At 33.4% G+C, this 15,049-nt stretch overlaps 1 protein-coding gene across 1 annotated transcript in view; it reads right to left on the reverse strand.

Annotated features, from left to right (window-relative positions):
• Positions 1–8,206: 8,206 nt before the first annotated feature.
• Positions 8,207–15,049, reverse strand: part of LOC136799319 (engulfment and cell motility protein 1-like) — a 35,740-nt gene continuing 28,897 nt past the window's right edge. The window contains exons 20-22 of the mRNA XM_067056023.1: positions 10,961–11,041; positions 10,380–10,424; positions 8,207–9,818 (exon numbers count right to left, since the gene is read on the reverse strand). Of these exons, the coding sequence (XP_066912124.1) occupies positions 9,666–9,818; positions 10,380–10,424; positions 10,961–11,041 (279 nt within the window). The 3' untranslated portion in view covers positions 8,207–9,665. The remainder of the gene's footprint in view (positions 9,819–10,379; positions 10,425–10,960; positions 11,042–15,049) is intronic.

The following is a 15,049-nucleotide window of genomic DNA, read 5'->3' on the forward strand; positions in this document are numbered from 1 at the left end:
ATCAATAGTTTAGTAATTACCTCAAATTATAAGTGATTCCATTACAATTTTAAAAATATTTCCCCCCCTGTGTACTTTTCAGATAAAATTCGCGTTCATTGTTCGAAAAGCCAATCAAACTTAAGAAGACATTTGAGACGCGATGTGATTGGTTGAACGGGATCTGTTGGCGCGTATTCTGTTTTGTCGTTTTGACGACAAGCTTTGATGAGTAGTCATGACATTTCTCTATTTGTTTATTTTCGTCTCGATCATCCAAATACGAAGTTTGTTGTGCGACCATCTTTTTTGGGGCGAGTTACCTCTTCGATGAACGATGAATATCCATTTATTTCGAAGCCCAAAACCCTTTTGTTTCTCAAACAAAATTTCTAAATGCGGGACAAACTTAAGGCTTCACTTCTTTCTTTCTTGACCCCTTGAGAAAGACTTTAAGAAATGTTGAAGATTCCTCTCTCTTCGGGGCTTCAAATTTAATGCTTCCTTCTATCTTTGCGAATCTTCTTAACAAACTTTAGAGCTTTGAGGCTAGACCCAGAAGAAACTGCCCTATCCGCTGAGCTCTATATAAAATTTAAGGACTGATCGGTAGGTATGGTATGGTATAAATGGTGCTGAGATTCAAAACGGATCTTTTTCGCTTTAGTGTTCTCAAATTTTTTTGGGATCTGGATGGGGTACAGTATTTCGCTATTCTTTTCTTGGTCTTGATAAATGGACATGTATGAAGATGATTTTACTATCCAAAAAACTTTTCCCTCTTTTCGCTCGAGTGGGATTTTGTAAATTTTTTGATATCATCTGCTTTTCTTAGTTATATTTTCCGTCAATGAATTAGTGATGAAGCAAAAACAATGCTCTAGACCTCTAGACTTTGTTTTCACGGCTGAAGAAGATGGTTGATTATTTTCTGAAAGAATAGGCAAATAGAGTCAAAGAAAAATATTATAAAAGTGATCGATAAGGCTCAGGTTAAAAACACAATTTTCAAATAGCAGGATAAAATAGATCTCTGAAGGGATATTTTTATTCAAATTCCCCTTTTTGACTCAATTTGATAAAATTCTATTTTCTATTATTGAGAATACAAAACAAAAATCACAATACAAAAGGATTTCGTATAATCAAAATAACGGAGAAAAAAAATGAAAAACTGAAAAATAGGCGTGGCACTTAATCGCTCGAGTCTGAAAAACATCTACTAATTATTTTCCATCGTCTAATGATATAGAGCTTATCTTAAATTGAAAGCACTAGGATGTTGCTAATTGGATAATTCGTTTATAATAATTGCAGATCCCAAAACAATCTAGCCTCCCTTTGGACATCTTGTTTTGATTGATCATTAGGATGAAAGGTGTTGCATAATATGTATTATTTCTCTTATAAGAAAAATTTCTAAAATAGTTCAACTACTAAATCCCATTAATCAAGTACACGTTTTTTTTTTATAAGAACGTCGAAAATTTTGAAGCCTTCCGATGTTCTTAACTTTTTGAGTTTTCAGCCTAAAAATGTTCTTAAAATGTTCTTAATTTCACCACTTTGTGAGTATTTCTGTGCATACTCCTAAGAAAATTGGGTGTTTTAGAGTCCGCAAAGCCTTAAAATGTTCTTAACATGTTCTTAATATTTCGGCCATCGAAGCCTTATGTTCTTATATACTTTGATCTTATTAAAAAAAACGTGTAACGGAGTAAAATCTCTTCCATTCAGGGTTTCATTACCGAAACGAAAGGATGAAGAATGCATAGGCAAACAGGCAAACAAACTGTATATAAATTAACGGTTAGAAGACCAAAAATCGGAAAGTAAGGCTCAACCTCGTCCCCTGCGCATTATCAGCTTTTTGATGCTTACTGATAGCGCGTCAATCAGTAACGTAAATAAAGCCTGGGATACACGGGGACGAGGTTGAGTAAGGCTGTCCTTATCTTACAAGAAAAATTATATGAACAATTATCTAAGGTGTGAATTGGAAAGGGATTATGGGGAAAGGTGTTTCCTTTTTGGAATTTATCCTTTTAATTTCTTTCACACTTCATCATAAAGAAAATATGGCGATCTTTGGGACCCAGATGCTCTTGAAAAACACAGAACAAGAATTCAAATAACAAAATACTTTTCAAGGATTTTAAATTATAATTCTTTAAAACAGTTCTTAGAGTTTCATATAAGAAATGTAGAAAATATCATCATGAAAAATAATTTTGAAAAATTTGCTTTAATTTAAAAACATAATTTACTGAAAGATGTTGATAATTTTTGCTAACGGTTCCATATAACGTTTGACAAAACATGAGAAAAATCTTTTATACATTGAAATTCAAATTATCATGTTCCTACTGAAAAAGCTCTTAAAAAAGTTTAAAGAAAACTTTTGAGGGAAATTGAGCTTCAGGTCACAGTTAAGTATGCAAAAAGAATTTATAAATAACGGTTTTTAATCCAAGGATAGAAAGAGGTTTATGAAGGTAAACATTGTCAAAACGATTATAGATATTTGAATATATTCTATTTGAAAGAAAACTAGATTTAGATAGCTAAGCAAAAATTGATAAAAATTTTGACAAAAAATAATGATTTTAATATTTTTTTCTTAAGTTTACCCGATAGAAAATTCAAAATTTATAAAAAAAATTCTAATACCCACAAAATGGCAAAACTAAGAACATTTTTAGGCTTAAATCTGTGAAAAAGTTAAGAACGGCCGAAGGCTTCAAAAATTTTGGATGTTCTTATGAAAAACAAAACGTGGAAAGGAATATCTTATAAGTCTCTTCAACATGATGAAAAAGCTTTCCGTTAAAAAAAAAATTTGTTTAAAGAAATCAAGTATGCTAATCTTGCAAACAAATCTCCGGTCAATTTGAAGAGAAAAAGGAAAACATCAGATAAGATGGACAAAATTTCTTTTCAAAATTATATTCAGTAGTCTAGACTGAAAGGTTTCTATGGTAACATATTAGCTTAGCAACTAAACAATAATGGGGTAACTAAGGGGAGTGGATGCAGGTTATTTGCAAGATGGAAACGTTTTAAGCTTAGCGTCTTGTGTCAAAGAGATTTTTTGTGTATGGAGTTTTTTTTTATCATCTGATGTCAGTCCATTTTGAGAAAATGGTTTCGCAATCAAATTAGGTTGAAATTTTCTATAAGAAAAAGTGTGGGCCAGAATTTGAAAATAATTTTACTGATACTGATAATGATGACGATGGCCTAAAATAACGAAACTGAAGAAATATCAAAAAATACATTTGACCGCGTGTATAAATTCAAAGAAATATTTAGAAGTTAAAATTTTACAAAGATAAAAAATAATTCGAGGAATAAAATATCGCAAAATTATAAAATACACTCGTGAAAATTTTTTAGAATTTCAAACAATATTCGCAAAATACAATTTTTTCTTCAAAACTTTAAAACTGTGTTGTAAGCAAAAAATTTGAGGATTAATTTTGCTTGGTGTTTATAAATCTCAGGAAAAAGCAGAGTGCTCTTATGAGAAAAAGGCTTGCATGCGGAAATAGAAGCCACGAAGAGAAATAAACAAGCTGAGAATCTGCACAGGGCATCAATTAAAAAACAGAGGATCATGTTTAAAAGGCTTATGAAGCATGTTTTGAACTAACTGAATGAGCGAAACGTGATAGAGGAAAGATAAACCCTGCTGCTTACTAAAAAGAAAAATACTTTTGATATCTAAGCCATAAAAAGTATTTTGAAAATAATATGATATTCGAAAAATATTGATAATTAAATTCACATTATGATTTTTAAATGTTGACAGCCCCTTAGTTTCAATCGTAGACCTTTACAAAACGTGCAGGTATAGTACAACATAAAAGAAGCACGAATCCGTTACCGCAAAATTTGGCCTATTAAGTCTTTCTAATGAATTACTAAATGCTAAACATTATTTTAAATGACATCACAAAGCCAACATACCACTACACGTTTTTTTTTATTAGAACCCAGTTTATAAGAACATTGAGGCTGAAATTCGTCGAAAAATTAAGAACATCGTAAGAACATGCCCAGCCTCAGTTTGGAAAAAGATGACAAGAAACTACAATTTTTTCCTCATTTGAAGCAGTTTTAATCGAACTTAGGGATGGATTTTCTAAAATCGAGAGTCAAATATTGTCCAAATTTTACCAATTTTAAGTGCTCTTTATTTTGCATGATATTGTCGATTTAGAGTACCAACAGTCTGAAAAATTAAAAACGCATTTAAGAACATTTTAGGCTGAAAACTGCTGAAAAAATAAGCACATCCAGGCTCAGCTAAATTTTAGGTGTTCTAATAAAAGAAAAAAGTGTAAATTTTCATAATAGAGGGATAATGTCATTCGATAAAAATAAAATTTGTAATCGATTGGTAATTTGATACCTCAATACCACAAATTTCGTCATGATGATTTCTTTTGACAGTGAAAAGGGAAATAGACCTTTGTACGTAACTGTTCAGATTTTTCCTTGCCTTCCTTTTTGTTTTGATTTTGTCATAACATAAGCTGCTCAACTTTGATGACGAAAATATTTGGATGACAAGTATAAAACTAACAGAGGGTTGAACTTCTAAGTCTAAGCATCCTTTTTTTCTTTCTCATTCAAAAATATTTACAGGTCGAATTTAGCTACGATAACCTTTGGTATATGTATGAAGTAAAACTCTAAGGATTTTTGGGTACAGTGCACATGTAAGAAGCCCTAACGTCCCAAAAGAGCACTGCGTTTTCAAGTTTTTCAAGTCTGAGAATAACACCGAAATGTTTATCTGGTGAGCAAGCTAACATAAGATTTTCAGTTATATGATGTTAACTATCTCTGCTAAACCATGGTTAATCACGAACCTCGAACCGTGCCTGAACCCCTTTAATATAACTTTCGAAGCTCAAAGGTTGATAGATGTTAATCCAAAGGCAGAAGAGAGTTCTAAGAGATTTACACATGAGACACTTAAACGCTTTTTTTCATTTCATGATACAAGTTCCTAACTTTTCGGGGAAAATCATCCCTAAAATATTCTTACAGCATTCTTAGGTTAAGATCCTAATTAGATCTAACATTTAGTACATACGTCTCAAGTATAAAATGGCATTTTTGCGAGCCTTACTTGGGGGTAATTGGCAATTTATAATTGAAAATGCTCTAAGGATGGCATTCTTATCTTCAGTTACTCCAATTCCATGATGGTAATATTCTTATAGCATATTCTTAATTTTTTTGCCAGTTTCATCATGAATATTCTTATAAAGTATACTCTTATAAAAAAAGCGTATATTCTTAAATATCAAACTTCTCTCTGGCACTGAACCTTGAAAAACAGGGAATTTCAAAAAGTCAAAAAAATCACGTTAGATTGTTTATATTAGGCCTGTTTTTTTTTCTTTCAATGTACTAGCAGCAAGGCTACAAAATATTTTGAATTTAAATATCCAGTTTATAAGAGCTTGTTTTAAAGTGTGTTTGTTAAATGGTAAAAGGTTACGAACATTTTTTTTTCATCTGATAATACACCATGGGAACAAAACTGTTAGGTGTGCCATGGGTTTTATCAAATAATAAAGAAAACATAAGCACTTAGAAGGTCATGGTATAAAAATATTTGAATTTAGATGAATCGTGCTAATTCGTGTTTTTCAAAATTAAAGGTTCATTGTGTAAAGCTAGGTTTATTTTAAAGGTCACTTGCATTTGCAGATAGATTTGTTTTCCGATTTTCGGATTTTTACTTTTTCTGTGAAGTGTAAGTTTTGATTATTACACCCACTTTCTTGTTCACGTTAAGTAAAAGACTCTTTCTAGATGTTGGATCCCTCATCCCATTACACCCCCTTCTCACAGACCCACTAGACAAATTGACCAGAATATTGTCCCAGGTGGAAAATTATCCTCCAATTTTTGTCCCGACTGAAAATAATCAAATATATAAACCAATCATATCTCACTGCAAAATATTTACAATTTTTCCCATCCCCACTGAATTTTCTGACTTGGAAACAAAAGAATTGAAATCCCCATTCATAAAAAATATGACAATATAATTCCCCATCGAGTTTGGGTCCGTTATTTCTATCCCCACTGGCTGAAAAAATCCTACCGGGTCTGTGGGGGTGTCCCATATGATTCCCCAAGTGGAGGGAGCAATTTAGAATTTAAGAACCCAAGGTACAAAAATTGAATCATATTTCATACCGCTAGTGAAAGTTCTACCTACTATATTGGATCCCTCATCCCATGATTCCCCAAGTAAAGAGTAGAGCAAATTCAAAATTTAAGATTCCAAGGCGCACAAAAATTGAATTATATTTCATACCGCTAATGAAAGTTCTACTGTATTCCTATTGATGAGAAAATTTTCAACGTGTCCGAGGAGAGTGAGACAGGGGTATGGTGACCACTTTTTTCCAATTTAAGGATATTTGCAAAAAAGCAGTTTTCACTAGAAAGTAAGTAAGCTCCCAAGGGGGTCTTCATGTCGAAGCAAGACAGACATAAAACATTTGCTTTCATTAGTAAACACACATTTTTTGTTTGGGTTTGCCTTTTAAAAGAGACTAAAAGTTCATCAAAAATTTTTTTTGCTACATTAACAGAAATTGGAGACTTTTTGAACAGAAAAGTATATCTGATGACTAATCGAGCTTGTCTTTGAAAAAAAGAATTAAGAACAGGCCGACAGAATACGTATCCTAAACGTTTTTTTTATAAGAACCAGTATATTCTTGATGAGGCTCGGCTGTTCTTATTTTTTTTTTGACACTTTGAGCTTCAAATTGTTTTTATTTCTAAGGCAAACCTTGGTTATCATAGGTTCAATATCCTATTTTTACCAATTTAACCTTCAATTTGCTTAAAACTCAGCCATTCCTGATATAATTATTGGATTTATTAAAGTTGTTCTGTTAAGTTAGATTTTACATTTTTGAGTCTCGTTGTTCTTATAAAAATGTTCTTATGTAAAAAAGAGTACATATCGTCTGAATTTCCAAAAGGGTTTTAAATGGCATATTATTTTCTCATCTAAACTAAGAAGTATAGGGACAACAATGATGATTCACTATGCAGAAATTCCACTTTCCTGAGGTGACCGAGGCAAATTTCATGAAAAAGTTTTGCAAATCTGTCATTGAATAGTCAATACAAATCGGTGTAGCCATTACAAAGAAATAAGGGAAGGCTCAATCGTCTCAACGAATTGAGCATTGAATATTATTTCAAATTCAAAATACGGCAGTTGATAAATAAATGATGAATAAGGTGGTTTTTTGATTAGGGTTACAAATTTGGTGTTAGTTTATTCGTCTACACGTTTTTTTTTTATTAGAACCTAGTTTATAAGAACATATAGGCTGAAATTCGTCGAAAAATTAAGAACATCTTAAGAACATGCCCAGCCTCAGTTTGGAAAAAAATGACAAGAAACTACAATTTTTTCCTCTTTTTAAGCAGTTTTAACCGAATTTAGGGGTGGATCTTCAAAAGTCGAGAGTCAAATATTGTCCAAATTTTGCCAAATTTAAGTGCTCTTTATTCTGTATCATATTGTCGATTTAGAGTAGTCTGAAAAATTAAGAACGCATTTAAGAACATTTTAGGCTGAAAATTGCTAAAAAAATAAGCACATCCAGGCTCAGCCAAATTTTAGGTGTTCTAATAAAAAAAAAACGTGTATAGCGAGTTGTTAGAATAAATCTTTATAAGAAAATTTAAGGTTCTGATTTGGGCTACGAAAGCGAACGAAGGCTTGTTAGGGAAGCACAACAGTCTAGGTTGATCGGAAAAGTCGTAGCAAACTCTTAAAGACAAGTCTTGATAACTGGAATACGAATCCCGCACCTCCCAACTTGTTCCATTCAGTTCATAGATAGCCAAGCTAGCTGGCCGTGGGCCCGGTCATAAACAATCTAACGACGTCTAAAGTCCTAGGTTTCTGGTCTTCACACTTTGAATATCACCCGGAGAAATGCATCTTGCTCTGGTATCAACTAGACACATTATGTGGGCGAGAATTCAAGAGTTATAGTTTTTGAAATCAGCCAACTGAAACCTATAACAGTCTCAAAAGAAAGGCGAAAACAGGTGCTACTGTACTGGAAATTTCAATGTGAAGTAAACACTCTACTATTTATACCGAATTTCTCAATCAGTTTCTCATTCAAAATCATAAGAATATTCTTATAGAATGTAACTCGATTGATTTAAAAATATGATTGAATGTTCTTCTGTAACAGATTATTCATCTATAATTGATTGTTTACTATTTTTCAAGTTTGGTGGGTTAGCCCTTCCTTCCCTTGGACGACAAAACCCACAACTAATTATTCACAAAACTCGAAATATACTTTCTTACTCAGAATTTGACTTGACCTTTTGTTCCAAAAATATTTTTAGCAAGTTAAAATTTTGATCTGAGTAAAGTCCTCCTACTTAGACATTAGCTTGGACAGTTTGTCCTTAATTTTGTAGATTTTGAAAAAATTGATTTCAAAAAAATATATTGCTTAAATATATGCTACTGTATTCCCTACCATATGGATAATATTCTAGAAAAAAAACATTATTTTAATTATCTTATATAAAAATATTTTACAAAATTTTCTACAAAATTGCTATAGTGAAAAAAAAGGAAATTTTAAAGAGATTTAAAAATTGTGAAAAACTGAAAACAATAAAACAAAGAATTATGTCAAATGTGAGAAAATATTTACAAAAATTATCTCGAGAAAAGGAAAAACATTTATGGAAAATAAATTTTCTTTTTATACGAAAAGTTCTGAAAGCACAACGTTCAATCATAAATAAAAGCAGAAAAAACCTACGAGAGTAACCTCTCCCTAAAGATTGCAAGACATAGTGATTTTTAAAAATGGCGAAAAAAAAATTCCTAAATTCGAAAAAAAAAATACTTACAATAAATTTCTATAAATTTGTTAAAGAAAAACAAAAATTTCGTGCGTGTATGTAAAATAGAAAGGAAAGGACCCATGAATGGTCAGAAAGTATCTACTTGGGTGGGGTAGAGGATATTCTCAAAAATTCCCAAAAAAAAATTCGCACCCCCCCCTTGATATCCTCAAAAGTATTCTAGCCCCCCTAACCAGTCAATTTATTTTTGGCACCCCCAATATGTATAGACCTCCCTAAAGATATGAAATTTTTTGAGAACCCCCTAAGGGTGGGAAAAGTTTTGACGCTCACCACCAGCCTCCCCAGAATCTTCCAATCCCACCTAGTAGATACTTTCACTTTCTGACCACTCCCATATTTCGAGTCAATTTGAAAGAAAATTTCTGGAAATTAAAATTACGTCATGAGCAACGCTTACCTCGTTTTCAAATTATCGCTAAGGTAATTATTGATTAACAGAGTAAGTCATAACAAGTTTACTCTATTTATCAAAGTAACAATTGAAAAATCAAGGGGTAAATCACCTTGGTAACGGTTTCAGAGCGAGGTAATGATTGAACTCCAAAAAATTATGAAATAAACTTGACCTCGGTATTAGTAGGGGAATACTTCCGCTCATCCAATCATTCGCTTTCTCCACAAACCTAAATATCGTTCACTCGTTATCATTGAAAATCCCCATCATTTTACATTCGTTCACTCTCTTACCTAATTAATTCACTCACCCATCCATCCATCCATTCATCCATTCATTCCCCATAAAAGAAGTCATAATTATCAGGTTCCCTGGGCACAGGTGGCGGGACATCAGGAATGGGAACATCTTCCAGGTCCAACAAACGTAACTTCATCTCCATGTTTAAAAGCATGTCCAAATCTTCTTGGAAAGCCTTCGATATCATCTGTTAAAAGGAGAAAAATAAAGTTGTATGAATTTTGCTCGTTTACAAAATCAAGCGCGCATTCAAAGAGAAACCGAGTCAAGGTCTGCATTTGGGTATACAAGGGATCCCGTGTAAGGGTGTTGACCTTAGTCTAAAATCTCTGTCAGACAAAAGCTCGACGAAATATGGACCCTAAAACATACAAAATTTGAATCATGTCAGATGCAAAAGTCCAAATATTTTCTAAAACTCACCCTGTGGTGGGAATGATCAAAAGTCTGCCCTTTCATATAAAATTTTCAAAATTTGTGAATTTCAGAGCTTCAAAAGGACCGTGACCAGCGGCATGTTCCCTCAGGGAAACCGGTGAAGAGCTACTTTGTATGACACTGGAAACTGAGCCTAGGTTGTATGTATTAACATTCCTTTTCCCTCTAAGGAATTTCGAGAAATTTTTGCCGGTTCGTTCAAGAAAAATATACCATACTACTTCGGCGTTTATTTAATTTTTTGGATTTTAGGAGGGGCGTTTAAAAGAAGGGGGCGTTTATTCGAAGTAATACGGTAATAAGGGTTTACCTCTTTGCCAAGCAACGAAGATAAACCATCCACCCATACATACAACTATGAAAGAATGATAAAATATTTTTATAGAAAGGCCAATGCGTAGAAAATTTGCTCGATTCTTGAATCAATCTTGTGTAGTGTAACAAAGCAAGAAAACTAGCTATTGTTGACAAAGGAATCAAGGGAACGAAGAAGCAGATAGAACCTTAGAATATAGACCATTTTATTCTGATATTATTGATTGATTGATTGATTGATTGATTGATTGATTGATTGATTGATTGATTGATTGATTGATTGATTGATTGACGTGATGCCTTTGGTGAGCCATTTTTTTAAGATCAGGAAATGAGCCTCATTATCGCCTTGACATGTTTCTGAAAATACTTTTGCCTTTTTGCATCTTATCCTTATTATTGAGTTAAACTTTCAGGGACGTTTACTCCCTTTTACGGGCTGTAAGTTTAAATTAAAGAACAGGCTTTACGATAGAGGTAACAGAGAATTCTTTCGAATTACAGAAATAATCGAATTGTTCGAATTAGGGAGAGCATCCGGTTTTTATAAAAAAAACAATTAAAAAACAAACAAACCATTTGTTCGTTGGGTGCGACGAAATCTAAAGGCTGCTCTTCTTGTCCGTGGAACAATGAAAACGTCAGATTGACGAAATTCTGAAAGAAAAACAAAAAAAACGACATTAAAACTTAACGGTTTTGTTTTTAAATAAGAGTGATATCGTTTGCTTAATCATCAATTTTAATTCACAAGCTTTTTCACATTGGATTGACACAGATGTGGAGCAAGATTGGTTAGAAAGAGGGAAAGGAAAAACATTTCTTTGTATCAGCAACAATAGGCAGACACTGTCCTGATATGAAATATGTGTCTGATATGAAACGGAAACACTTATGTTAAAGTAAAACCTTTAACACTTCCCCACAATTTTTAAAGGTAAATATTTTCTATAGAAAGGGTAATTTATGCATATTTGGAGCAATGATTTTTGACATGGATAAGTTTACGGTAATAACGAAAGACAATTTTGGTTTACAATGCTGTCATTACCCAGGGGAGGGGTACTTAAGCAAAAATGGGTGCTGGGTATGTGCGGACGGTAAGCCTTATTGTAAGCATGTTGTAATCTTATAAAAAAATGCATGTTCTAGAGTTTTTTTTGCCATGAAGCCTCATGTTCTAGTATGCTTTACACGTTTTTTCTTTTATTAGAGCCCAGTTTATAAGAACATTGAGGCTGAAATTCGTCGAAAAATTAAGAACATCGTAAGAACATGCCCAGCCTCAGTTTGGAAAAAAATGACAAGAAACTACAATATTTTCCTCTTTTCAAGCAGTTTTAAACAAACTTAGGAATAGATTTTCTAAATCCAAAGTCAAATATTGTCCAAATTTTATCAATTTTAAGTGCTCTTTATTTTGCATGATATTATCGATTTAGAGTAGTCTGAAAATTTAAGAACGCATCTAAGAACATTTCAGGCTGAAAATTGCTAAAAAAATAGGCACATCCAGGCTCAGCCAAATTTTAGGTGTTCTAATAAAAAAAAAAACGTGTATTTTGGCAGAGAAAAGGTTTTAAGCTTAATCAGAGTTCCAGAGCTTGTAAACTTTGGAAAGAGTCCAATACATAAAAAATCAACAAAAATAGATCCTGGCCATGATAGATAGCTATCATCAAGTGAAATTAGATAAACCGCGTCTTGACTCAAAATGTTCCAAAACTGTCGAGACATGAAATTTCACTAAAATGACTACTCCACGTTTTTTATATAAACATAAGGCTATATAAACTTCACTGACCAATTTATTAAAAACAAGGTAAGAACATATTTTAAGGCTTTGCTAACTCGAAACTCTTCACTACAGCATCAAAGCTTTTTTTCCAGAACTTTGCGAGCTCCGTCTGTTATCATTGCGTTTTTGTATTTATATCATTCTTTTATCTAATTTAACTACACGTTTTTTTTTTATTAGAACACCTAAAATTTGGCTGAGCCTGGATGTGCCTATTTTTTTAGCAATTTTCAGCCTGAAATGTTCTTAGATGCGTTCTTAAATTTTCAGACTACTCTAAATCGATAATATCATGCAAAATAAAGAGCACTTAAAATTGATAAAATTTGGACAATATTTGACTTTGGATTTAGAAAATCTATTCCTAAGTTTGTTTAAAACTGCTTGAAAAGAGGAAAATATTGTAGTTTCTTGTCATTTTTTTCCAAACTGAGGCTGGGCATGTTCTTACGATGTTCTTAATTTTTCGACGAATTTCAGCCGCCTCAATGTTCTTATAAACTGGGTTCTAATAAAAGAAAAAACGTGTATTTTTTAATTAGGACGAATACCCATTGTAAAATATGGAAGAGAAAAATGTATAATAATAATAAAATAAAACATCCAATTTCTTAAGAAAAGGGACAAAAATGCTCAAAAAATGATGAAAATAAGAACATGTTAAGAACATTTTTAGGTTTAAAACTCAAAAAGTTAAGAACATCCCAAGGCTTCAAAATTTTTTGATGTTCTTATAAAAAAACGCGCATGCAAACAAAGCACGGGACAAGATAAAGCACGGGACAAGATAAAGAACCTCAGATAACCTCTTTAAATGTTTAAATAGGTTTAACTACTCGTTGATATGTCATTAGTACAAACAAGAGGCCCAAGGGCATGAAGGCCCAGAGTCTAAAAACCAATAAACAGGGCTTTGTCATATCTAGTTTGTTTTCGCTTCCTTGAAGACCGGGTTTTAGTCCTTATTCGCACAAATTTCGCACGGTGGGATCGCAAAAATCATGCTTTAGAAAATTTAGAAGGGAACAGGTACAAGAAATGAGAGTTAAATAACAATATCAATGTATTTATTTCTTTTAAACCGAGCAAACTCAAGGAATTCGAATTGGCTGAGTAAGCTGTAAGATGGGTCGAATTCACTATATAAATCTGAACCGAGTAGATTCAAGTTTAGACGAGTTTTCCGAATAAATCAATGTAACAGAGTTAAACGAGTTTGCCGAGTAAATCCGTATAAGCTGAATAGATACAAGTTCGCTGATTTATACTATTGTTGCACTCCACCTGATGATGATGCAATGATAACTAAAACAGGAAAAATTCAATATATTAAATGTATACATCTCAAGATCTTCAATTAAAAGGGGTGTGTTAAAATAAAACAACATCGATCTGTTGATGTGATTCTATGCAATTGGAGCCCCCTACAAAGAATAATTACTTAATTTTATCACTGCCAAGGAGTTTCATTAATTATATAACATAAATATTTGTTGCATCTCCTTTCTATGAAGCTTTTTCTCCCAGACCCCCCTCTTTTGCATTTTAAAGTTTCTTTTGAAGGGGTTTGGACTATGACTGACTAATCTTGGGGAAATAGACAAGGCGATGACTCGCTGTCGCACCACCTTTCAATAGAAAAATTCTCTTAGTGTTTTTTATTCCCACTGATACGTAGGATTTAGAAATCCACAGGGTTGACGGGCCAAACAGGCCCTGTTTGGGCCCCACAGGGGGTCCCTGGACTGAAATGGTCATCAAGGGTCCACGTTACAAACGAAAATTTGGAGGTTGGAAATTCTCATAACTAATATGACTTGAATATGGGCTTGAAGAGTAGATGAAAAAAATGGCCTCAGTACGCTCATAGTAAAGGTCAGGTATGTTTTTGGAAAAAGTGTAATTATTTAGAATCACTCAAGTGTTATCTTCAACTTCAATCTGAGAAAGTGACAGAGAACTCACCTAAAATTGGGTACCGGTATTGATCTTCTGTTGCCTATGCCTTTAAGGTTGATTGATTAGTGGCCGGGTAGCTCAGTCGGTAGAGCATTCGCCTTACAATCTCAGGGTTGTGGGTTCGATCCCCGGTCACCGCCAACTCAGCGGATGAGTAGCTTAGATTGGGTAATCTGATCTAGGCGGTAAGTTACTGGGAGATGAGAGTAGGTGTTGCGCTCCACCTCAGCATTCGATCTCCCAGGTCTAGCGCAAATAGAAAAGGGGATAGACTCCCTCACTCCAGGCTCCGCCGACACCCACCAGATGAATATACTTACTTTACTGAGCAGACCAGGACACTGTAAAGAAAACAAAAAGATTATTAGTATCAGTCTGAAAATAAACCCTCTCCAGGGTGGCCATTTTTTCACTGATTACACCCAAGTCAGTTCTCGCCTAAGTTAAAACTTCTGACTTGTTTTGTGCTACTGCTTTTTTGGACGCATCTGGGATTAAAACAAAGGTTCTTAAATTTTTTAGGGCAGACTCAAACCCACGACCCCTCCTGGGTTACTTTTTGAAAATGGTTTTGTGAGAGGGAATTCTGGGTTAAATGATATAATCTTTCTGGCCTCAGAGTACTGTTGCTCTATTACCACGTTCTTTTGAGAGAGTTGAGTTGTATTTCGAACTAGCCAGTAAAACGACAATCATACTGTCAATAAAATACCAGCAATACTGTAGAACTTTTGATTTTACAGCAACAATATAAAAAATCTTATGCATCCCCTATTTTGTATCCATGCGATAGATAAGAAAATTTAAACCACTATTGGGGCTGTCCACATTGTATTTGTGCACTGAAAATGTCAAATATCTTCGGCGCGAGATTTCGTGGAATCCATACTGGCCTATGTGATCGATCC

The sequence above is a fragment of the Clytia hemisphaerica genome, unplaced genomic scaffold, assembly GCF_902728285.1.
Source record: "Clytia hemisphaerica strain Z4C2 unplaced genomic scaffold, Clytia hemisphaerica genome assembly, whole genome shotgun sequence".
In the NCBI taxonomy this organism is placed as follows: Eukaryota; Metazoa; Cnidaria; class Hydrozoa; order Leptothecata; family Clytiidae; genus Clytia; species Clytia hemisphaerica.